This window comes from Eurosta solidaginis, chromosome 1, assembly GCF_040869045.1.
Source record: "Eurosta solidaginis isolate ZX-2024a chromosome 1, ASM4086904v1, whole genome shotgun sequence".
Taxonomy (NCBI): Eukaryota; Metazoa; Arthropoda; class Insecta; order Diptera; family Tephritidae; genus Eurosta; species Eurosta solidaginis.
In genome coordinates this window covers 375,003,684-375,028,962 of record NC_090319.1, presented here as the reverse complement: position 1 = coordinate 375,028,962, position 25,279 = coordinate 375,003,684, and the positions used below count along the sequence as shown (strand labels likewise).

Sequence of the window (25,279 nt, the reverse complement as noted above, 5' to 3'; positions counted from 1 at the left end):
CAATACAAATGACCGCCTTTCTTTGAGTTTTTTCCAAAAGATTCAAATTTTGTATTACACATACGTTGCAAACAAAAATTCACTCCAGAATGTGTTCGCTGTGCTCTATTTTGGACGAAAAAAAAACCAACAGTTTTTTTTTGGACGCATAGGCGCTTTAAAAATTAAAACATTTTGCTCACTGTTATATTCAAATTTTTTGTAAGTATGTACACTAGGGCGGGTCAAATTGTATGGGTAAAAATGGGGGCAAAAAACTTCAGGTGCACATCCAGTTTCTGAATCTATGGGTCATACTGAGTAATATTGTCCATGGGACCATAGGTCTGAAATGAATTTCGAGTCTCCTTAATTTTGTTAGAAAAGTTTATATCTCAATCCGAAAAACGGCTCTCACAAATAAAATATATGAAAATAAATGTCAAATTCGGATTCGGATTGGGATATAAAATTTTCTAACAAAATTAGGGAGGCTCGAAGTTCATTTCAGACCTATGGGCCAATGTACAATATTACTCAGTATGACCCATAGATTCAGAAACTGGATGTGCCTTTTCAACAATTAATTTGACCCGCACTAATGTACAGATATCTCTAATGAAAATGTTTTCCAATTTTCTCATATGTGCAGTGCATCAAGAAGAGCGCGAAGAGGTCGAGCGTGCGCTTGAATTGGCTGACAAACATCTTAAGAGTCTTCAACAGACAATCGGAACGGACATTGATTTCTTACGAGACTTTCCCGACGATGACGAAATTCTAGCTGATAGCAATGCTATTGTATCGTCAGTTATGCGTTCACCAGACGCCACATCTGGCATTGATACATCAACATTATTCATTGATAGTGGTAGTAATAGTGCAGGTGGTGGTGATGGTGGTGGCAGTGGTGCAAATATAACCGATATACGTGGTCTTGTACAAGCGTAAATGCTGGTGGGTACAACAAACAAATGTAATACCGCAGTCGCTCGCTATTCAACTAAGCAAATGCATATGCCTCAATGGAGACTAATTGAATAATAAGTATAGAGCGAGTGTGTATGCAAAAGAATTCATTTAAATAACTTAAATTCATATACAAAATAAAAGAAGAAAAAAAAAACAATACAATAAACACCTAGATAAACTGAAAAAAAAAAAAAAAATTACAAAAAATAAAAAAAAAATTATCAAAATAAAAGCAAAAAACAGGAAAATAATGTAGAAAGCTATTTTAAATTTGGGAACAAAGGTTCGATACATATTTTAGCATATCGGTCTTTAATTGATTGTTTTTTGGATCTATTTTATACTTATTTAAATAAACAGATATGTATGTGTATATAAATTTAGCTATAATGTTTAATTGCGATTTTTACTTGACAGTGCATAAAGTTATGTATGCACGAAATGTTGGAATGCTTTTATTTAAAATCCTTAATTCTAATTTTAATTATAATAATTTATATATACAAAAATAAGGTAGCTTATATATAATATGTATGTATTAGTTTAGATCTGTTTTATGACTGTGAAGTAGAAATTCTTTATGCTTTTACATATATACAGGGGTGGCTTTCCGTAATTCGATATCTATCAAGAACGAGCATAAAATAATCGTTTTCGCTTTCCGTAACACAAATTGAGTGTCGACTATCGAATTACTGAAAGCCACCCCAGTTATTTTTCTATGTTAAACATACGTCTGATACTGCAGACGTTTAAATTTCACAGCTAAATTTATCACATAAATTTTGTTTGTATCCCAGTTGGATTATGACAAGTAAATTACATTTTTCTTAATTGCAAAAAATTTCATATGAAAATATTTCTATAAAAGTAAGCAAATCGTTAATATATCGCTGCTTTCATGTTTCGCCTGTTGTTGTTGTTGTTGTAGCGATAAGGTTACTCCCCGCAGGCTTTGGGAGTGTTATCGATGTAATGGTCCTTTGCCGGATACAGATCCGGTACGCTCCGGTAGCACAGCACCATTAAGGTGCTAACCCGACAATCTCGGGAACGATTTATATGGCCACATTAAACCTTCAGGCCAGCCCTCCCTCCCCACCCACAAGTTCCATAAGGAGGAGGTTGACAATTGGGTTTGGAGAAGCTATATATTGCGCTGGCAACCTGAAACGATTGTGCTACACAGCCCCTTGAATCTGGTATTTTAGACGCTTTTTACGACAGGCATACCTACCGCGGGAATATTCTGACCCCCTAACCCGCCTGTTTTATTTATGTGTCTCATTTATGACTCAATTTTCTATTATAATAATGAATAACGCATTATATATTCTCCTGATGGTTATGGGAAGCGTAAGCTATGTTCACAATGCTTTGTCGGATTTAAATCGATTAACGCCCATGTATTGTTTGAATCGGATATCCCAAGGCGTGTATTTATGCCAAGATTAAGGATCCGAAAACGGAAATATTTCTTTTTTCATACCGCACTTGGGTACCGTAAACCGAATATGGTGAAACCATCTAGACCATCTCATTCACCTAAAAAAAAATCGGCGCCGAACTCGAATAAGTCTGAAAATATGCCCGAAATTCTCTGAATTTGTCTAAAAATTTTCGTACACCAGTATAGTAGTATTTTTTGGAGCTTTCTGGCCGGCTTTCTTTTAAAATAAAACAAATGTTTACTTCCTCATCCTACGGGTTTCGACACTGTTTTGCATCTCCCTCAGGGATTTCTATTTATTACACAAAAACGAAAAACATATAAATTGCTGGACATTTTCGTATACCTAAAAAAATTCGCCTTCCCCAACTCTAAACCCGAGGATTCGCGCAACCGAAAATGCTTCTTTTAATAAGGAGCGCAACCCTTTCTAAAGATCGTCTTATCCTTCGAGTTCGCCTAAGAATTCCGGCTTCTTCTTCGCCTTTTACTGATTTAATTTATGAGCACTCACGAGTCTACTCAACAATGTTTAACTTTTCGCTTGCTTTTGTATTTCTACTTTCGTACGCTAGCTTTCATACTTATTTTGAGTTTAGAAAACTGCAATGTATTTTTTGTGGTCCCACTGTGCAAAGCAGTTGTACATACACAAGTATACATGCATAATACGTTATAAAAAAAATTAAGGGTCCAACTGATGAATGAAAAATATCAATAATAACCCGGAATTATGCATACAAATAAAATAAACAAAAAAATATACATATTAAATTATATATAAACGTTGTGCTGAATGAATTACAGTAGCAACAGTTAGCTGATTTGATTAAGTAGTCATAAGCGTAACAGTAAATGTTGTAACTTATGAAATTATGTAAAACATTACAAAAAAAATTGGTGGATTTAAAAAAAAAAAACTTAACACTTTCATTCAATTGTAAGGGGAGAAGAAGGGGATGATAGTATTATCGAACAACTGAATTTTTATTTTTAATTTCATGTTAAATGAGCAAACGTGTGGGATTACCTAGGAAATATATAATTTGTATTAAATGTGTGCTATTTTGTAAATTGATTCGAAGTGTGATACTATGTAATACAATTTTATAAATTTTTTACACAACTTTATGTAAGAATTTTGAACAAGCTCACTTGTCTTTTTTTACTATTATTTAACAAGATTGCATATATGAATTTGACCTTAGGAAATACAAACAATTTAAATTCTGACAAATTATCTCTTTTACTTTGTTAGACTAAAATTTTGTGAACTACAAAACTGCATACACAGAGAGTTTCTGAAAACTCGAAATTCGAAACTGTCGTAAATATTTTCAAATACTCCGAATTATTTCGAAAAAGTTTTTGAAATTTGTTTACGTATTTTTCGTTAGAGAATTAATGCATTTTTTTATTCTATATAAAAACGAAATTTACATACAGATTTAAAAGCTTATTGAATTTTCCAGTTTTTTCAAGAACGGTTTTGAATTGAAATCGGTTCACAAATTTTTCGTAAAAAATGTATGAGCTTTTTCTTAAACCCTTTTTGAAACTGCTTTACATATTTTACGTGAAACAATTTGTGTTGTTGTTGTTGTAGCGATAATGGTACTTCCCAGTGGTTTCGGGGATTGTTATCGATGTTGATGGTCCTTTGCCGGATATAGATCCGGTACGTTCCGGTAACAAGGCCCTTTAAAGTACAAGCACGACCATCTCGGGAACGATTTAATATGACTACATTAAATCTTCTAGGCCACACCACCCCCACACCCTAGTTCCATGAGGAACTTTGGGTCGCTAGAGCCTCTCCTGCTAAAGAAACAGGATTCAGGTAGGTTAGGTTGACAATTGGGTTGAAGAAGCTATAAATTGCGCTGGCAGCCTCTTAAAAGGGTTGCGCTACTTGAGTCATTTGGATATTTTAGTCGCCTCTTACGACAGCTTAACTGCAGTGGGTATATTCTAGGATTTTTCTATAATTCTAGAATATTCAAAACTTTCATAAATTTTTTCAAAAACTTATAAAATTTTTGAATTTTTTCGAAGTCTTTTTTGGAATTGGTTCATATATTTTTCGTTAAACAATTTGATTAGATCTTTCTGAAATTCTAAGTGAAATTCTCAACATTTTCGGAATTTTCGATTTGATTCCAAGGAAGGGCGGTACTGAAAGGGCAGTCCATTTACTCAAACTCATCCTCATATCCCTAGCATTTGTTCAATTTAACAAAAAATTTAAAAGGAACTTTTTATCTAAAACGTTTAGACTAATAACTGAAAAGTGCGTTGAACTTCAAGTTACACTAAAAATAGTAGGTTTATGAAATATGTATGCACAAACGTAAATTTAAGACACATTGAAAAACGAAACAAAAGTGTTCATATACGATTTTGGTGAAAAAAACTTTTGTCTTGTTTTTGCAATGCCGCATGGTGGGGAGTATCAGAAACTTAGAAAAAAAAAATTACTAAATTGGCCCACTGTATGCCGCTTTAGGTGTGTAACCTCGATCTGTTCTGTACTAAATTCACAAAATTAAATTTGCAATCGATTTTTGTATTGCTCTCTTCATACTTGGCATTGCAAACAAAAATGTGTTGTGGACTGAATTAAAAAAAAAATAAAAAACGGTAAATTTCCGTTAAAAATGTTTGAAAGTGTAGGTAGTTATAACCGATAACCAATTTGATAACCGCGCATTGTATTAAATAAATTATTATAAAATAAATCATTATAACTACTATTTTTAAGATAAATCTTTATACATATATGTTTTTATTTTGCGTTGTCTTAAACTTTTTTTTACTTATATTTTATGTTTTATTATTAACTATTATATTGAAATTAACGACTTGTGTGTTTTGTACGTGAATTCGTAAAATATTTAGATTATTTTATATCAGAATGTATTTACAATTTAGTGATAAATGGCTTTAGTTAAATAAAAAACAAAAAACAAAAAAAAAACTTATAACACTGCAACTACGCAGTGTTTAAGCAAATCTGAAATCGTAAAGTAAAGAAAAATTTAAAATTTATGTTATTTAAATTTGTGTGTATGAATATCTTAAAAAATTAAACTTTGTGTATGTGTACATTGTATATACATATGTGTGTATGTCTTGTTTTTGATGAACAATCTAGGTGACAAAAGAAATATATATACAACAGGGAATGCGAAAATTACAGTGGCCATTTCTTCCGATTTCGTTGATTAGATTTTTTTTTTGATAATTTAGGAAACATCTCTATGAATTTTGTAACTAAAACTATGCAAATCGAAATCAAAAACGTTTTCGAAAAAATAGGAAAACTCGAGAAATTTTTAGACAATTTTCGAACTTTTTATTTAGAGTTTTCTGAATTCTGTTTATTACGCAAATTTGTAGCCAAATCAATTTTATTGTAATAAAATTCGAGTTATAGTTCTCTCCAAAGTCGTATTGATTTTTGAAATTTTTTTTCGAAGTTTGTTTTAAATTTTCTTCAAAAAATAAAGCTATGTCGCCTTCGTATGGAAGGAAATATTAAAGTGTCAAATCTCAACACGAAACCCCTAACTTGTACTTTTTAGACTAAAAGTGATTGAACTACAAAATTGCATAAATTTTCGAATTTATTTAAAATCGTTTTGCTGCTATGAATTTCCTAAAATATCAAAAATAAAAAAGGAAGAGTTTAAAAAGAATTGCCACCGCAATTATTATGTTAGCTTTTAGCTAGAATAGACATTTGCAACTATTTATTTAATTTCTTATAGTTCAAATATTTTTTTTCTACAAATCACATTTTGGAGCCACTCGAAATCCAGTTGAAAAGTAAATTTTTTATTTTTATTTTTTGTATTTTAAATCAAAAAACCGAAAGTGTAACGTTATAGCTCATTGAATTAAGCTCTCAAAGTCACCAATCCCTCGATCGACACTGATGATGGCACTTTTTTGCTTTGGTGTACCTGATTGGCCAAAAAACTAGCCTAAAAAAAAAATAATAACAATTTTGGTCATGTGCAGGAAAAAGCGGCGACGAAATTCTAATTCTAGACAAAAATTTAATGGACTACTAAAACGTATTTCCAATTTTTTGACATAAAAAAATATATATAATTTTCAAATCTTTTTTTTTTAATTTGTTCGAAATTTGTTGGAACCTGGAGGGTTATATTAAAAAATTTTAAAATTCAAATGAGTTTTTCAACCGCTTAGAAGTTGCCATTAGTGAGACTAAAGATTATTGGTCTCTTAACTGTGATTTCGGTTTTTTCATCAAAGTTTGGATTTTTTTAATTTTCGATTTTTTTACTTTTCGAATGAATTTTGTTTTATTTTCAAATTATTTTCTTCAAATTTTTATATTTTTTTAAAATTTTTAGATTTTTTTTTAATTTTCGACACTTTTACACCTTTAAAACATATGAACAAAACTTGAAATTGGAATAAATTTGTATACTGGTAAAAATAAGCCAATTCTGAGTGAAGTCATTTATAAAACATTTCGAAAAACTCCAGAGGGCTCTCGAACCATTTTATTTAAGCTAAAATTAAAAAAAAAAATTGTAAAAATTTTCGAAACTTTTTTGAAATTCGAATATTTCTATATTTAAATGTAAACTTTAAAGGCCCAGATTCCTCGAAAGCGGTGCCGCATGTCAAAGAATGCTGGGGTTTTTAAAAGCAAATAAGGGAGGCCTAAAAACAACTCCGACGGCTGCACTGTTTGTCATTCTGAACGTTTTACCTGTAGACCTGGTGTCGAAGAAGATAGGGTTAACAACTACAACGAGACTCAATATCTACGGTGAGAGTAGTCATAGTCATAGCGTCATTAAATATTGGACGGACAGACTATGTAGTTCCTTACCTGCGCATCGATGGGTCTCCTAGAGTCACAGTAGAGGTGTAAGGTTGGCGAAAGGGCGCTCAAAGGATAGAGGGCGCGATACACGGGTATACCGATGGTTCCAAAGTAATGGAAGGAGTAGGGTCTGCGGTATACTGCGCACATCCGGAAATGAACAAATCCTACAAGCTGTCAGATCACTGTATTGTTTTTCCGACGAAAGTAGTACCCCTTAACTAAAGAGAAAGAAACACTGGAGGAAAATAGCTTAAACTGCAGTCGCGTCAACTCTTAAATTGAAAGCTAATGCCTATGCTGACGGGACACTGCGTTCTGGCGTAACATGCTTTTAAATAGGCCTTTGCACTTAAAGCAGATGTAGAAAGTGCCGGCTGGGGGAGGAGACGATCGAGGAAACGAGTGGAATAGCTATCAGAACTACATACATAGAAGCAGCAAGTAGCATGGGTACTAGAAAGCTTCTTGTATTTGCCGAGAGGACGAAGCTATTTTATAACACAGGTCCTGGTTTTTTATAAGGTTTTTCAGTTTGGTCGTTGAGCAAATTTCTGGCAACACTATGTATGTGAGGTCCTCACGGGTCGGCCAGTTCAATTTTGAGGGACTTCACATTTTTTACTTTTCTAGTCTCAAATGACTAAGACTACAAACCTGCTTCTAAATAAAAATTTCGAAACTTTCATTAAGAATTTTAACGGCTTTTCGACCTTTTTTTCGAAAACATTTTCGGAATGGGTTTAGAAAGTTTTCGTTATGCAAATCATTCTATTGTTGTTTGAAACTAGCGAAATTAAAGTAAGAAAATATAATTGAAATAATTTGCAAATCATTTTCGTTGCTATTTCTTAAAATCCCAGCTGTATATACGTACTTATACATTGAATATTTCCATCTTTCGTACACTAATTTAATTTTCATTTTTAAATATTCAACTTCACTCATTTACGCTCGAGTATTATTATATATATACATTAGGGTGGAGTGAATTTATTTTTTTTCGAACTCGCTTTTGGTTGACCTCCAGAAAGTTGACTTTCTAGACCAGGGTCCCTATTACGTGTTATGATCAGTGACTGAAAACTATTTTCACTCAAGCAATAACTATGCAACTGTCAAACTTATTTTAAAAATTATAATAAAGAATGGATATAACGAGTACTATTTGTCGCTAGTACAAATATGCCATTAATCCGATTCACCTTTCAAGAGCTTTTGTGATTTAAAAAATGAGTTTCGATCACGGATCGTAACATGTAATACGGGCCCAGAAATAAGGTTGAAAATTTTTATTTCACTCATCGTATGTTTGAAAAAGACGGTAGGTACAAAATTTTTTTTTGTTTTTTTGTCATTGATTTACTTTCGCTTGTTGTTATTATGCACATTGATTTCAAAGCCTACTGATTTTCATGGCCAACTATGTGCTTGTAAAACTCTTAATTATACACTTGATTAGAAACATACTATTATCAACAAAAAACTTTAAAACACCAATTAAAATTTAGTCGTTTTAGTTATAATATGTAATTTTACTAAAGTTACGTATATTATAAAAGAAATAAAATTAATATGTAAATAATGAGCTTGTAAAATCGCGATTATTTCGCTCAACTTCTTGGGGCTGGGGGCACCTCAAAACGCCATTCTACGAAAATAATATTTGCTGGTTTTGGTTAACTCCTATAAAGACAACTTTTCATTGCTAGGCCATTACGAAAAAAAAAAATCCATAGGGTATCACTTCACCCTAATATACATATATACACACCAAAGCGGCTCAAATTGTTTGGATGGAGAAAGATATGTACAGTTGTTAACATCTGTTTCCAAACGTGTTATAGAAAAAAGTGAAGTAAAGCTGTTACAGCAGAAAGTCGTGAAAAACAACCACGAATGGAGAGCAAAAAGATTATTATTTTGAAAAATACGTTAAAATGGTCAATTCTAAGTAAAAAAATAATTTTTTAAATAAATTACATTAAAATTATAAAAATAGTGTTTTTTTGCTTATTACTTGAAAATATAGGTTTTTTTTTTGAAATTTTTTTTCTACTAAAACAAATTGGAAAAAAAGAAAAACTGTCTGAATGAAAGTTGTTGGAAATGTTGTGAACTTATTTCAGCTGTAAAGAAAAAAAATTCCCCATAAGAAATTTGTTAAAAGTTAATTTTAGGCAAATTTCTCATAATTTAAGCCTAATATCTCTACTAAAATTCAAAAACCCTATAGATATTAATACAGATTCGGAAATGTATGTAAAATCCCTTTAAAGTAAGCCCAATATGATATTTTTCCTATAACTCATCAGAAGCTATGAAGCTTTTTTGGCCAAACCCTACATTCATATGGCAAAATATCTATTTTGCAAAAGTGGGGGACTCAAAATCGAACTTAGAACTATGGTGTCTTCAGCAATTTTTCTTAGAATCATCTGTAGATTACGTTTTTGCTATAATCCTGATGGAAAAAATTTGACCCGCTTTAATACACATAATCGTACATATCGCTCATTTACTTCAATAGTGTCATAACTCAAAAATCATAACTTTTGAGTTAATAACATATAAACGTACCAAATATCATGATCTAGGTTGTATAAAAAAATCTTTGTGATCCGTTAAAAATTTACCACGTGCTATAAAAATGAAAATATGCCTTTATATGCGCAACATATGGCCGTTAAAATCTTTGAATGGCTCTCCTGGAAAATTGTGTTTTTTGAGTTATGACATTATTGAAGTAAATGAGCGATATGCAGATGAATATGCTAGTGCATTTTATGTATAATATCTAATTATGTAAAAAATATATGTAATATCGTAATATAGCAATTCGAGGAAAACATTTTCAAGCACAATTTTCAATGTGAAACGTTCGCACGACAGTCGTATTTAAGCAACGTAAAAACCAACAGACAATATTTGGAACACAAGCAGCACTCCCCGACAACAACAACAACAAATAAACTTATATATCGTATTACAAATTAATTACGGTACATTTTTCTTAAAACACATCAAGTTCATGCTTTTGTTTATGAACGTTAGTATATTTTGTTGTAGTAAATAAAATTGTACAAAAAAATTTGCTTTAAATTATACTGAAGAAAAACTGTCAAAAAAATAAAAATAAAATAGAAACTGCAAATATCGAACAAAATTTTGTTAAATAAAATTTTAAGATGTATATATTTTTTAAAATTTAATTTATATAACTTATAATAACAAAATTTGTCTATACATTATATGACTGCATAGATACATACATACATATATTTGAAGGGATATAAACATTGATTTAATACACAAAATAAATAAATAAAATGTATTAGGTAGATAAAAAAGAAAAATTATATACAACTAAACAAGAAAAAAAAAACAGCAAACATATAAAATTATGTACATAGGTATGCTGCGATATACATATACACATACATATTTACGTGTTTTGTGACCTCTGCCACATACAATATTATTTGCACACATACACACAAAGACTCACATGCATACATTTTTTAAGTGACTTTCTTTCGTAGTTTCTGCATTTGTGATTTATTTTTGTATTATTAAAATAAAATTATTAACAAAAAATGAAATAAAAAAAATGTTAGAAAAAAAAAATAAAAAAAACCAAAACAAGTCGTTTTCTTAATTGATTTATATATCCCATTTCGACCAATTTTGAACCCGACCCCTTTAGAATTGGCTGAAAGTTTTTCTTCTTTTTCTAGCTTACGAAAGACGATTTTCAGAATTTTTTCAAATTTTTTCATCCAACTCAAAAAAAGTTATGAGTTTTTTAAAAAAACACCGTTTTTGTTTTCAAAATGCTATAACTTTTTCAAAAATTGAGCGTTTGGAATCTTTTTTTTTCTAAATTTTTAAAGTTTTTTTTTTAATTAAATAAAAAAAAAATATCGGCCCACTCCGGGATTAGTGGGGATGATTGCAGAATTGATTGAAGTTTTTTATGAGAAAAAAATGGCGAAATTCAAAATCTCGAAAAACTGAAAAATTACAAAAAAAAAAAAAACCTTAAAATTTTTTTTGTATTTTTCCGAAAAGTACATTTAAAAACAAATTTAAAAAAAAAAGATCCCAAACGGTAAATTTTTGAAAAAGTTATAGCATTTTGAAAACAAAAACGGTGTTTTTTTTTTTAAATTCATAACTTTTTTTTAATTGGATGAAAAAATTTGAAAAAATTCTGAAAAACGTCTTTCGTAAGCTAGAAAAAGAAGAAAAAACTTGGTTGAAATGGGATGGAATACCCCATATGTACATTGGGGTGGGTTGATTTGTATGTACGAAAGTTAACCGATTACGCGGCATCGATTTTTCGATAGGATTTGGGCTCAGCAAGAAAAGTTTCACTACGCATATCCAAAAAAAAAAAAATTTCGAGCCTGCGAAATTTAGTTTTTTGACTGTTTTCGACTTTGATTTTTAAGGTTTTTTTCATGACCTACTAAAAAATTTTCATGTATACCCTGTCCGACTAAAACGTTTTTTTTTTTCAAAAAACTGTTTTTCAAAAACTCGTCGGACAGGGTATACATGAAAATTTTACAATCAAATGAAAATTTTTTAGGTCATGAAAAAAACCTTAAAAATCAAAGTCGAAAAAAAGTCAAAAAATGAAATTTCGCAGGCTCGAAAATTATTTTTTTGGGTATGCGCAGTGGGACTTCTTTTCCTGAGCCCAAATCCTATCGAAAAATCGGTGGCGTGTAATCGGTAACTTTCGTTCATACAAATCGATCCACCCTAATGTACATACTTACCTACATATGTTAGTAAGATAATAGCAACTAGAGTGATAAGCAAATTTTATCAGTTATTTTCTGTTTTTAGATACTTTTTCAACGGTCAAGAGGAGGCAACTGCAGCATCGAGCTAATTTTAGCTTCCCATGGTAACCGGCTCTATGTACCGGAACGACTCGGGTTTTTTCCCGACCAAGGGCTGCGATTTCGGTGTAACCCCATTTAACTTGTTGCGCCCCTTCCACAAATTTTCATCCCCAGAGCAGCTCTCCATGCAGTGGGCCAGCTCCAAACTCTCTTGCGCCGGGAATGTGTTGAATCTAACCCCGCCGAGGGAAATAGTTTTGTTGCGTGCGCCAGAAACGAATCTATTTAGCGCGGTCATAGAACCTAATATTCGTTGAGCCCGTCATTTCGTCAACACTTTTATAGCGCCTCAGGGCGTTCCGTAGTCTGTGCCTTAGCGTACACTGCTAGAAGAACGACAACAGAGCATGACGCATTTTCGATAGCATGGTTCGCTTACAATTTCTTCGATTTAAAAATACCAACTTCCATGGTCGGATAAACAAAGTTTTTATTTAAGTTCTTCCAAATATGAGACTCAAACTTCTGAAGTTTTCGAATTTTTTGGATAAAGTTTTTATATTCTATTCACAAAATTAACTTATTTTACTTTAACTTATTTTACTTATTTACAAAAATAAATTAGTTTTAAATACTTGCTAAACTTTATACTTTTGAAATTATTATAGATAGATATTAGTATAAATATAATTTTATAATTCTGTAGTCTCTAATTTACGAGCTAGAATTTGAGCATTACTTGTTAGCTTATCAATTTGATTGTAAACATTAAAATGTCGATTGAGGTCATTTGTGTGATTGAAGAGCTTTGCGGTGCCCTTTAGCGTTTCGTGTATATCCATTGTACCGATGGCTAGAAAATTATCATCCAACGAGTCTTGACCAGCTTGACTGCAAAAAAAAAAAAAAATTGAAATATATGAAAACAATTCGTGATGGGGGTTATGTAGAAGTTCGAGTTCTTTTTTTATTAAAGCAGTTTTAATCTTGTTCAACATTTTTTAAAATAATTTTTTTTTCCCCCAAATATGTTTTCCAAATGTACTGATATTGAAAAAATAGAACTGATTTTTTCGAAATAGAGGTTATGTAGTACCGACATTTTTGTTTTCCTTGAAATAGTAATATTATTATTTCAAAAGTAAATTTTTTCTCTTAAAATTTTTTCGGAAACGTTTTGAAAAAAAAAAAAGGTTTTGCTTTCCTTGAAAAATTATTAAAACTATGTTTGTTTTCTTCTTAAAGCTCTTAATCTTTTTTTCGAACGTAACTGAGATTGAAAATTGAAATGTATACATTTTTCAAAGATAATTTTACTGAAAATATTTTGTTGAGAATTTCTGGTTTTAAAAATTAAGAAACAATAGGTTCTTCCACGAAATTGAGGTTATGCAGTACCGATATTTTTGTTTTTATCGCATAAATATAGAAATCATATTGTTGAAGTTTTTGGGAATTTAGGGAAATTCCGCTTATTTGAAACCTTCTGCTAACGTTCGAATCGCTAAACTGTTGAATAAATCACTCCAATATTCAGTATTGCAAACTGGTCTTTATTTAGATTACTTTGGGAGTAGTACTTCACAATTATACTTCACAAATCAAAACTGATTACTATATCAGCTTGCGCTGCTTTTATACTCTCCGTTGCTTCGTTCGCGTATTTCTCCTAAGGTCTAGACGTTTCACCTTCTAGAACTTTTGTATCTCCTGGTTGGTTACCATCTATATACATGTATATTTGTAGTTTCTGTTTATCTTATAGCCATATCCGGGTGTATGTGTGAGTAACTACTTCAGCTGATGATTACAGGTGTTTGTGAGTATCTCTTCGTTGCCTTGTATGTACATATGTGTGTAATTGATGATTGATTTGTTCATATACACAAGCGTGGCAGCTTGCTTTATTGTTGTTGTGCCTTTATCTACTAACAGCTTAGTGATGCTAATATTCGTAAAAATATGCTTTTGAAAAGCACTGATATTGAAAATTAAAGCGAATCGTTTTTTCGTCGAAGTTGAGGTTTTTTGAAAAACTAACTACCAAATATTTCAAAGTTAAAGTGTCACTACGCAAAATGTTTTCAAGAAGTACTGATTTCAAAAACTAAAAAAAAACTTACTATTCCAAAAACAAAATACAATTTTTCAATTATAGGAAAATTAAAAAAAAAAAACTAATTATTATTAGAAAAAAATTATTGTTCTGGCCTTGAGCTCGAATCGAACCTTGAATCATTTATCAATAGGCCGATAAAACAAAAACTATTTTGATAAAATTGGCATACGTTATGTACTACAACAAAGAAATAAAGTTTTGTAGTACACGATTTTTGTACCGCATACAATTTATTTAATCACCTTAAATTTTCTTCATTTCTAAACCATTCATTTTCATAACTCTTAAGCCAAATCGGATTTGAGCCTTGTACACTATGCTTATTCGTATTTGGCACTCTTGTAGCTGGTTCTGTGTTGCTTTGCAGCGATAACGAAGAATTTCCTATAAAGATATACATATTTGACAAAAGATTTAATAGAACCAAAAGAGATCGCAGCGATCATTTGCCGGAATTCCCACTTACTGAAGATATTCACTTTAGCTGCGCGTAATTGTCTTTTATAACCTTTTCGCTGTGACGCGCACAAAGCCAATGTTACCACCAGCAAAGTAGCCATAAATAAATTTGTAAAAATCAACCAAACAAACATCGGTTTAGGTGGCCCGGCTACGAGTAGTTCAGCCTCCGCTGCTTGTGTATCCAAAACATTCAGCTCTTTGAAGATGTCATCTAAATGTTCGATATGCTGATCGATAAGTTTAAGAACTTCAGGTACTTCATAAATGGAATTGTCCTCGCGCACAACTAAATGCATATAAAGGTCCGTTTTGGTTTTATCCACAGAGCCATCCTTATTTTCGTGCACCTTAATTTCATCTATATTGACAATAGCACCGGTTACGTTGCTGAGTGTCCTAGGGAAATGAAAAGTAAATGACATAATGAGTATTCTATAGGTAATTCCATTTAAAAATGATCAATTATTATATAACGGAATTTATCTTTTCAAATTTTTGGAAAGTATTATTTTTCGTCTGTTATTTGAACATAAAGCGGCACATTGGTAAATTTTGCCAGGTCGAGTTGGGCAAGGACCGCCATGTGGTAAGCATATTGTGACGAATATTAGTATCACTAATCGATACCATCACTAAGCCGATACTAAGCAGCCACTCGTATGTACGTAAACAAATCAATCATCATCTACAAACATATATACAAGGCAACGGAGAGATACATGTAATCATCAGCTACAAATACATTACTACAAATGAATACGCATATAGCTGGTAACCAAGTAGAAGATTCTAGAAGGAGAAACGTCTAGACATTTGGAGAAATATGCGGACAAGGCAAAAGCAGAGCAAGCTGAGTAGTCAGTATTCAGTTTGATTTAAGCACGCTATCAGTTGCGAAGTGAAGTATAATTGTACTACTCCCAAAGTAATCTAATAATGACCATTTTGCATTACTGAGTATTGGAGTTATTTATTCGACAATTTAGCGATTCGAAAGTTTGCAGAAGGTTTAAAATAAGCAAAGTTTCACTAAATTCGTTACAATATGTTTAAAAGCTGGATGTATATTAAAAAGTCCTCTTTATTATTAGGTAGATAGGATTACGCTAATCAGTCGGCAAACGTTAGGTTGAGAGAGATTCTGTTAATCAGCGGACAAACTTCGGAAAAATTCATAAGATTGCCTAAGTAGATAAAAAATATCAAATTTTCCCTCTGATTTTATTCAAAAATTAACGGACTTGGCAGGTGCGGTGCGTGCGTTGGAATTTGGATCGATGGTAGACTTATCTGTTACTCTTACATCTCGGCCTACAGAAAAAGGCAGGTCAACAGATGCTGCATTCTACCCGCTGACCACAGAAACTCCGAGAGCCTTCAAAAGCTTGGGATAAGTAAAACTATTATTATTGTATTTCAGCCCATTACTGTGTGAGAAGGCTTTTATTGTATTCAATCACCTCTTCAGGCTTTTTACTGAGTATCACAAAGGGGTTAAGCATCACGCCACCTAGATGTGAGAGTCTCTGCTTTGCCAGAGCGGCGCATTCGCAGAGAACGGGAACCGGCTTTTCATCCTCCAGGTCACAAAAGGAACATATTTGTGTATCGGATAGATTTAACTTAATTAGTTGATATCGTATTTCACAGGTGGTCTCTGCATAAATTAATGAGTTTGGCTGATACGCTGTTGTAGTTATTATTGAAGCGAAACCTTCAGGGAGTGTAATCGATCATTAAGGCACTAACCCACCATTCTCGGGAACGATTTAATATGACTACATTGAACCTTTTAGGCAATCTCACCCACACCCCCTAGTTTCATGAGGAATTTAAGGTCGCCAGAGCCTCGTCTGCTAAATATGTGTATGATACATTCTTTGCCCTGGGCATTCAATCCAGTGTTGTCTGAACTGCTTTGCTTCCCAGTTTCTTATGGTTTCCGTAGTGTGTGCCTTAGAACGGTGTGTGCGGTTTAGAACGGTAACAATTTTGTAAATGATTATGGCGGTTTCGGTTTCAAAAAGTTAACCTGATTGAAATTAAAACAGCAGCTACAATTCGGGTTTTAAATGTTGAAAAACGGCTTCAAACGGAGAAGATTTCGATTTCAGTTTTTAATAAAAAAAAAAAAATGTTTGGAAACATCACTGTTTCAATTACAGTTTTTAAATACGAAACGCGCAACGGTTTCTAACGGTGTCCGTCTTGATAGCTCCAAGCTATCACGTTTCGATTTCGGTTTGATAATATGAAATGGTTTCTAACGTCTTTAAAAAATGAATCGGTTTAGAACTGACACGTTTCGATTTCGGTTTTAATATATGAATCGGTTGCTAACGGTTACGGTTTCGATTGTTTCAAGCTGTCACGTTTCAATTTCAGTTTGATGATATGAAACGGTTTCTAAGGGTTAAGGTTCGGTTTTCAGTTATGGAATGGTTTGAAATGGTAACAGTTTTGAAAAACTAAATGCTTTCAAACGATTGTGGCTTCGATTTCGCAAATGAAACTGTCTCAATCGCTGTGGTTTCGATTTTAAAAAATTAGACGGTTTTAAACAGTTACGAGTACGGTATCGTTCGACTTCCACAATTAATTGATTAAAAATAGATTTGGATTTTAACTCGAACTTACTCTCGAAATGCATTTATTCTAAGACGCAACTCATCCGGCTGCAGCCGGAATACGAATCTAACTTTCTGATCTTCCCTCAGCAAATATATGAAAACATGCGCCACATCCTTCATGCCCACGGTATCGTTTGCAAGTACCATAAAATCAAAATATCCTTTCATTCCTTTTTGTGGATCAAAATTTAATTGCACATCACCCGTTTCACGATCCACAATAAATGGAGACTTTTTTACATTTTCCAAGCCTTCCGATAAAGTTTGTCTAATCTCACTAATCATATAATATGAAATTCTAGCATTTTCATTTTCATCCGGATCGAAAGCTTCTAAACGCATAAATTTTGTGCCAAAATCTGCATTGGTCGTTATACCGCCGGTGAATACTTTTGTGCGAAAATGTGGTGGATTGTCGTTAATATCCAAAACGCGCACAAGTACGCGCACCACTGTACTATCATACGACAGCAACTCTTCGCTAGTTGGAGCTTCTTGCTGGGCATCTTCGACTTCATCGTCGTAGGCATCTTGCATACTCGTTGTGTCGTTTTGCTTTACGACGGAACGCAGATTGCGCGAATTTTTAAAGCGATCGAACGACGAATGTGTACTATGTAGAAACCCAGCAAGCTTCCGTCCCATACTCGAGTGTCCTGAGTTATCGTAATAACTATCAAATCGTCGATTAGCACCACCACTCTGCTCAGTGTCCTGTGCGCAGTTTTCTGTTGCTCTTATAAAGAGCGTATAATTAGCGATCAATTCACGATCTAGTTCCTTCACGACGCTCAGTATATGCGTTTCCGGATCGAGTTTGAAATAGCCCAACTCATTACCTTTCACTATGAAATAACAAACTAAGCTCGGCGGATCATCAAGATCATCAACTTCGTCTTTGTCAATTGTGTCGGGTAGTTTGATGCGTTCCGAGCCCGGATCGGCGTGTTCTAAACAAATTTTGAGTAGAAAGTTAGTGAAAGATTGGTGATTATAACTATTATTCTGATTTCAAACCTGTAAAGTTTACTTTTAGCTCTTCCACTAGAAATTGTGGTTCGTACACGTTTACGTTTCTTATATAGATAGTTAAGTCTAGATCGGTACTCAATGAGGTAGGAAGCCCTTGATCGTATGCTTCGATTCTTATCTGTAAAAAAAGAAAGGATTATTTCATAATTTAATGTTTTCACAGGCAAGATCAACAGGTTGTCATATAAGTCAGACTTAAAAAAGATAAAACAGACAGTTTGCGAAAGAGTAAGCGAAGCTGAAAAAGGGCATTCATAAACTTCCAAGGTCGCGGACACCATGAGCTCGAGCAAATTCTCAGTCATCACAGGAGTCCTAATATGGGAATAATGCGACCGGTAGAAAACATGAGCGGTCCAAATGTGAGCAATATCTCAGGACCTGTGACGGTCTGCTGGTATGGGCAAAATATGGCAAATCGTTAAAAAACTGTCAGTGCCTTGGCAATATAAAAATACTTCATTTATTTTGGAACCAGCATCAACACAAGAAACAACAACATCAGTTCTGAAATCCAGCGAAGAATCACTCTTGCCAATCAAAGGTTACTTTGTACTAGGTAGACAAATGAAAAGTAAAGTACTCTCTCGGCAAATGAAAATCATGCTCTACAAGTCACTTATTGAACCCTTCCTGCTACATGGTACAGAAGCATGGGCCATGACAACATCATATGAAGCGACTCCCAGAGTGTTCGAAAGAAGCCTTTAGGCGTTGGCTACCGCGAGTAATGAAGAAGATATAATGATGATTGGAATCTACTGGAAAAGAGTTTTGTATGCCAATAACGATTGCAAGCAGATGCACATGGGCCGTTAAAAAATAAAATAAAGCAATAAAACCCCAACTAACCTCATGTAATTTTTGCTTCTCACGGTTAAGTGGCTCCTTCAGAAACAATTGTCCGGTCTCACTATCAATCTCAAAGATCTTATAACTGCCCAGCGGATCAGGTTTCAAACGATAGTGCACCAAAGCATTCATGCCAATATCCTCATCTGTGGCCAAAACTTGTAGCAATTGACTACCTACAGTTGTGTTCTCGGGTATACGTAAAGTTGTATTATGTAACGGAATGACAAAAATCGGCGGATGATCATTGAAATCAGATATGCAAATATCTAAAGTTTTCGTAACGATATTCGATGTCACACCCAAATCGCGAGTGCTTATGGTCAGCGTATGATTACCAAATTTGTTGCGCAAAGATGAGCGAGCATAAATATTGGCAGTCCAATCGTCGTGCTGACGTAGTTCAAAAAGATCTGGAAGTGAAGTAAAATATATATAGATTAACAGCATGACCTTGCGGTAGTTGTTTGATTAACGTACCATTTTTATTACCCTTCGTAATTTGAAACTCTAATCGTCCATTTGGTGTGCTCGAATCATCTGCATCTTTACCACGTATTGTGGCAATTTTTTCATTTAGCTCATGATATTCGGTGATGAGGACACAGCTCGTAGGCATAAAGACTTCGGGTGCATTGTCATTCTCGTCTAGTATTGTTATGCTGCCAAAGAAAATAGTTAGTTTCCATACTTTTTGCTTTGTCCCTCGGCTGTGATTTGGCGACCACTCCGAGTATATTTTTGCCACGAAAACATTTCCAATGAAAATTCATCTGCCTTTCAGCTGCCGTTCGTCTCGCCAATTTTAGAGACAATTAAAAGAAGCACGTTGCAAATTGGAGAAGCGTGGCCTAAATCTTCTCGGAGGTAAATCGCGTCAGGTATTTTTTAAATTTTTGTGACTTTGCGGTGACAGAAGAGCATTTTGAAGTTTTTTTTTACCAAAATTTATCTTCCAGTCTTTTTTGACCCATTTGGTTGATTAAAAAATGTTAATTAAAAGATGATTCTAGAATGACTCGCTGGTACGCTTGCCAAGTGATTTAATTGATATTGTGACGAATATTAGCTTGCTAAGTGATACTAGCATCACTAAGTTGATACTAAGCAGCGGAGAGATACTCTCCTAAACACATGTAATCATCAGCCGAAGTAGTACTCACATATACACACGCATATGGTTATAAACTACAAATATACATATATATGGCTGGTAACCAAGCATGAAGTTCACGAAATTACTAGACCTTGGGAGAAATGGGTGAGCGTGAAAACCGAGAGTATAAAAACAGCGTAAGCTGAGGCATGACTAATCAGTTTTGATTTAAGCACGCTATTGGTTGTGAAGTACTCTCAAAGTAATCTAATAAAGACCATTTTGCATTATTGAATATTGGATTTATTTATTCAACAATTTAGCGATTCTTACGTTAGCAGAAGGTTGCAAATAAGCGGAATTTCCCTAAATTCGTTACAATATACAATAACAAAATGCACAACGACCACAAATGATTATAAAAACTGTCCGAATTTACAATAACTTTAACAGCACAAAAACAAGAATATGATGCAGAATTTAATAAAATATTATGTAGGATAATCTGAATCGTTGTTCACCTTCACGCTTTCCAATAATCGCAGTCACACACCCATTTGAATCAATGAATGCGTGATTGTGCTCCTAGATATCCCATCATAGACGGCTATACAAACGTCAACGTCAACGCTCGTAACTTAATGAGGCTTCTAGCAGTGTAGACGGCAACTGCTGGCAGGGACGTTCGCATAGTCGCATATGTAGCATTTCATTGCGAAATTAAGTGCTATTTCATCGCAGGACAAATCAAAGGCTTGTTGTTTCACTTTAATGTAACTAATTGTTACTCTGACTAGATCTCTGAATGGGTTGTTGTTGTTGTAGCATTATGAGGAAATACGGCACCTGACAACTCAGCCGTATGAAGCAAAAAACACAAGCAAGTCCTCAGTGAACTCCACAAACAGGCGTCGGACCTTTATGCCAGGAATTGCCCGGTGAATCCAGTACTCAAAGAACAGTACCCAAAACTTGCGGAAAACGAATGCACACTCCCCAGGGAAACGCGAGTCACTCTAGCTCAACTTCGATCTGGATACTGTAACAGGTTAAACTCTTACCTATCCAAAATCAACCCCGACATACTAAATGTATGCCATGCTTGCAATGCGTCCCCACATGACAACAACCATCTCTTCAATTGTTTTGTGGAGCCAACGCCTCTAACACCCCTCACATTATGGTCCACCCCTGTTGAAACAGCAAGTGTCCTTGGACTCCCATTAGAGGATATTGATGACAATTTGTGATCGGTCGCACCTATTGGATGGGGAGAAGAACTGCTACAACAACAACAACAACAACAACAACATCTCTGAATGGGTCTTTGATTACTATTATTGCAAAGCGTGATTGTGAATAAAAAATCTTGTTGCTGTCTCAGTCAGCCAGTCACGGTGATTTCTACGCAGCTGTCAATGTGATTTACTGTGGTGTACCAGTCACTGTGACAAAATCATATGAATATTTTCAAACTCTACTACAAAATATTTACTTACAAGATTTGCTTGAATGCATTACGACTTTCCCCCGCCAAAAAACCAAACTGATAATTGTCCCATGCTTCAATCACGAGCATGTAAAAATCTTTCGTCTCACGATCTAATCTATCAGCTACAGAGAGCACACCAGTATCAGCATCAATTGAAAATTTTCCCTACAATATAATGCCCTTATAAAATAAATGAATAAATAAATTTAAAAAATCACATATGTACCTGCGAGCTTATGCGATCCATGAGGAAGGTGATTTTTCCAAAATCTCCCGAATCAGCATCGGTTGCTTGCACTGTACCGATACGTGCACCAATCTCGGCATTCTCACTTATTGTATAGTTCTTTGAACCACCAATAAAATATGGATTATTGTCATTCTCATCCAATACTGAGACATACACATCGACAAGCGTGGAACGTGGTGGCACACCAGAATCTGTTGCGCGCACCGTTAAGTTTAACCATTGAAATTGTTCGTGATCGATTTTATTAGCCACTACCATTTCACCAGTTTGTGGATCGAGGTGTACCAGATTTCTTACAGCTGGATTACCTTCTAACGAATACGTTATTGTCTTGTTTTTGTCCACATCATAAGCGAGTATGTTGACTATTAATATGCCGTTAATGCTGTTTTCAGTAATCGTTTTACGATAGAATGGTTGTTTGAATTTTGGATTGTTATCATTTTCATCTTCAATTATTATGTTTAGATAGCCTAAAGAAAAAGATGAAATTAATCATTACAGAATTGGATCTACTTGTAATGAGTTATTCTTAAAAGAAGTTGACGCAACGTAATACTTCAACGCAAGACAAACTTTTTCGTTTCTCCAGCATCAGGTAAAAGAAATGTGCTATAGGGAATCGCATTGTCTAAAGAATCGTTTGGGTTGTAATGGCTCTGAGAGGGCTGTGTAAAGTTGACACCCCGAAATGCGAATTTTTTAATAAAAACTATGTGGTTCGTTTACAAGGTTGGCCCATAATAGCCCACCCTTTTTTTCGTTAACCAAACCAAAAAAAAGTTTTGGAAGTGTGTGAAGTTGGGCACCTCGATATGCGACTTTTTTATTAAAAACTATATGTTCCTTTTGTTTTAGGGGGTTTTCAAATTGACGATTGCCATACCACCAAAAAGAGCAGGCTATCTGGGGTTACCCTTGCGCAAACGAACCACAGGAAAAAAATTCTGTCAATCATGACGTTATCGATTTGGTTTCAGGTTCTTCGATCAGGAAACAGAGAAGTAGCTCGGTGCATGCTAGAAGTTGGGCCTGTACATGGCCCTATTTTGAACGGCGGCGAAGTCAGCCAACCTCAACCAGTTGGGAGCCGTTTCAATGCAGAGAACAAACTTTTCCTATGATTTTGATGTGATTGCGGGGATAATTATCGTATATATCTTCGAGTTTAGTAAAAAAGAGTCCTTATTTACGTACACCAAATTATACATTTGTACCTAGGCGTATTTTCCGCTCTGCTTGTTTTCCCCAATGCGTTGGATTTTATTCAAGCTCGTTGTTATGGAGTGAGGTTCTTATAGGTGTCAAACAGGGAGCTACAGGGCTTAGTACATACCCGAGCTAAGGCAAACCTGTGATAAGACGGTGAAAAATCGTTCCCGTGGCAGTTAGGCTAATATCTGCTCATGGTAGTACCGAAATACACCAAATTCATATCCGCCACGTGACTGTCCATATCCGTAACACTTTGCCAAACTTTAGCTAAGGATTATATCAAATGGAATTCGCACACTCCTTTCTCAGATACACTCATTCAGAAACAAATTCATACTGTTGAGAATATTAGCATCACTATGCTGTTCGTAAATAATCACAACAACAAAAACAGCAAGCAGCCACACTTATGTACAAGGCAACGAAGAATAACATAACACATAACAAGCAGCTTGAAGCAGAGACTATTTCCCATACATATATGTATGTAGCCGGCAGCTAAGAGCAGAAGTTGTTACTCACACATACACAGGCATATGGCTAGAAGAAAAACATAAAGTACAGATATACATGAGATAAAACTGTTCTAGAAGGCATGTTCGTGAAACGTCTAGACCTTAGGAGAAATGGGCGAACGAGGTAGCGGAGATTATAAAAGCAGCGCAAGCTGAGGAATCTGTAATCAGTTTGATTTAAACACGCTACTAGTGAAGTATAATTGTGATTGTGAAGTATTACTCCCAAAGTAGTCTAAATAAAGACCATTTTGCAATACTGAATATTGGAGTTATTTATTCGACAGTTCAGCGATTCGAACGTTATCAAAAGGTGTATAATTATCAGGATTTCCCAAAATTTGTTACAATATTAAATTTACCTTCTACTACTTGGTTTCCTTTCACAGCAGCCAAGTCCTCAGCGGTTATGGCCAGCTTTAAATGTTCGACTTTTTCGCGATCCAGTAGTTTAAGCAACTATTGAAGAAGAGTATTTTTAGGTTCTTATTAATTAAATAAACTCGAATAATCACCTTCAGCGTCCCTTGTATTGGATCCAAATCGAAAACATTTAAAAAATCAAATTCTGCGAGTTTAATGAATGCGCCCTCCTCATTACGCGCCTCACAATTATTACGATTTATCCGATATCGTATAATTGGTGTTTCATCAAGATCCGTTGCCTGTACGCGATATATTTGTGTGCCCACAATCGTGTTTTCCATGACGCGTATTGTGGGCAATTCGCCTAGGGCAGGAGGTTTATTATTCACATCTTTAATAGTTATATTAACAGTACCCGAGTTCATGAGTTGAGAATTGCCTATGCCGCCATCCAAAGCGAGCTGAGTGAGAATGTAGAACGTGAATATAGTTCGTATTTAAAATCTTTGATTTATTTTAATTAGTACATAAAAAACAAAAAAATTACTTGTAGAGAATGACCAAATGCCGGAGTTTTATTTTACTTCGGCCATTGTAATTGGTTTCGGTTTCGAAATTCGGTTAACTGTTCAAAATCCTTATTCGGTCATTCTCTATTTGTTTCCTTTAGCAGCCCAAATTCAAATATTTTAATGCAATTTCAGTCTAGCGTATTTCAAATTCCCTAAGCTAATTTAGATTGAACTTCATAAGAACTTCGCACGGTTCTACTCAGAGACATTTTTGTGCATTGTGAATGCCCCGCTGAGTGCCGGCTGGGGAACTTTGTTTAAAAAAGATATGTAATTTCTTCAATAACCATAGGATTTCCAGTATGAATGAAAGATCCACCTTCTTGAATTCCGCCAGGCTGTCAAAAACCGGGCACGTGCCGTGTTTGTACAGGCCATCATGAAGCATCGGTGTAATAGTACAGTGATCTGGAGACATGTTACCCTAGAGGAAGGAAGCTCATTTCCTATTTAAACATGGCCATAAAAACTTTAAGACCTCAATATTAACAATGATAACAATGTCAAAAATATTGATATTATGTCCATCCTGCTTTTTCGAAACGGTCACAATG

At 34.2% G+C, this 25,279-nt stretch overlaps 2 protein-coding genes across 5 annotated transcripts in view; one reads left to right on the top strand and one right to left on the bottom strand.

Moving 5' to 3' along the window:
* Positions 1-10,406, top strand: part of l(3)L1231 (lethal (3) L1231) — a 78,035-nt gene extending 67,629 nt beyond the window's left edge. For all 4 annotated transcript variants that reach the window (XM_067763094.1, XM_067763097.1, XM_067763095.1 and 1 more), the window contains one exon: positions 632-10,406. In XM_067763094.1, coding sequence (XP_067619195.1) covers positions 632-930 — 299 coding nt within the window. In that variant the 3' untranslated portion in view covers positions 931-10,406. The remainder of the gene's footprint in view (positions 1-631) is intronic.
* A 2,328-nt stretch (positions 10,407-12,734) lies between these two features.
* Positions 12,735-25,279, bottom strand: part of Cad88C (cadherin-88C) — a 68,436-nt gene continuing 55,891 nt past the window's right edge. Inside the window, exons 8-18 of the mRNA XM_067763091.1 lie at positions 24,303-24,614; positions 24,150-24,246; positions 22,034-22,530; positions 21,815-21,972; positions 19,700-19,881; positions 19,220-19,632; positions 18,353-18,485; positions 17,343-18,285; positions 14,710-15,101; positions 14,486-14,627; positions 12,735-13,015 (exon numbers count right to left, since the gene is read on the bottom strand). Coding sequence (XP_067619192.1) covers positions 12,817-13,015; positions 14,486-14,627; positions 14,710-15,101; positions 17,343-18,285; positions 18,353-18,485; positions 19,220-19,632; positions 19,700-19,881; positions 21,815-21,972; positions 22,034-22,530; positions 24,150-24,246; positions 24,303-24,614 — 3,468 coding nt within the window. The 3' untranslated portion in view covers positions 12,735-12,816. The remainder of the gene's footprint in view (positions 13,016-14,485; positions 14,628-14,709; positions 15,102-17,342; positions 18,286-18,352; positions 18,486-19,219; positions 19,633-19,699; positions 19,882-21,814; positions 21,973-22,033; positions 22,531-24,149; positions 24,247-24,302; positions 24,615-25,279) is intronic.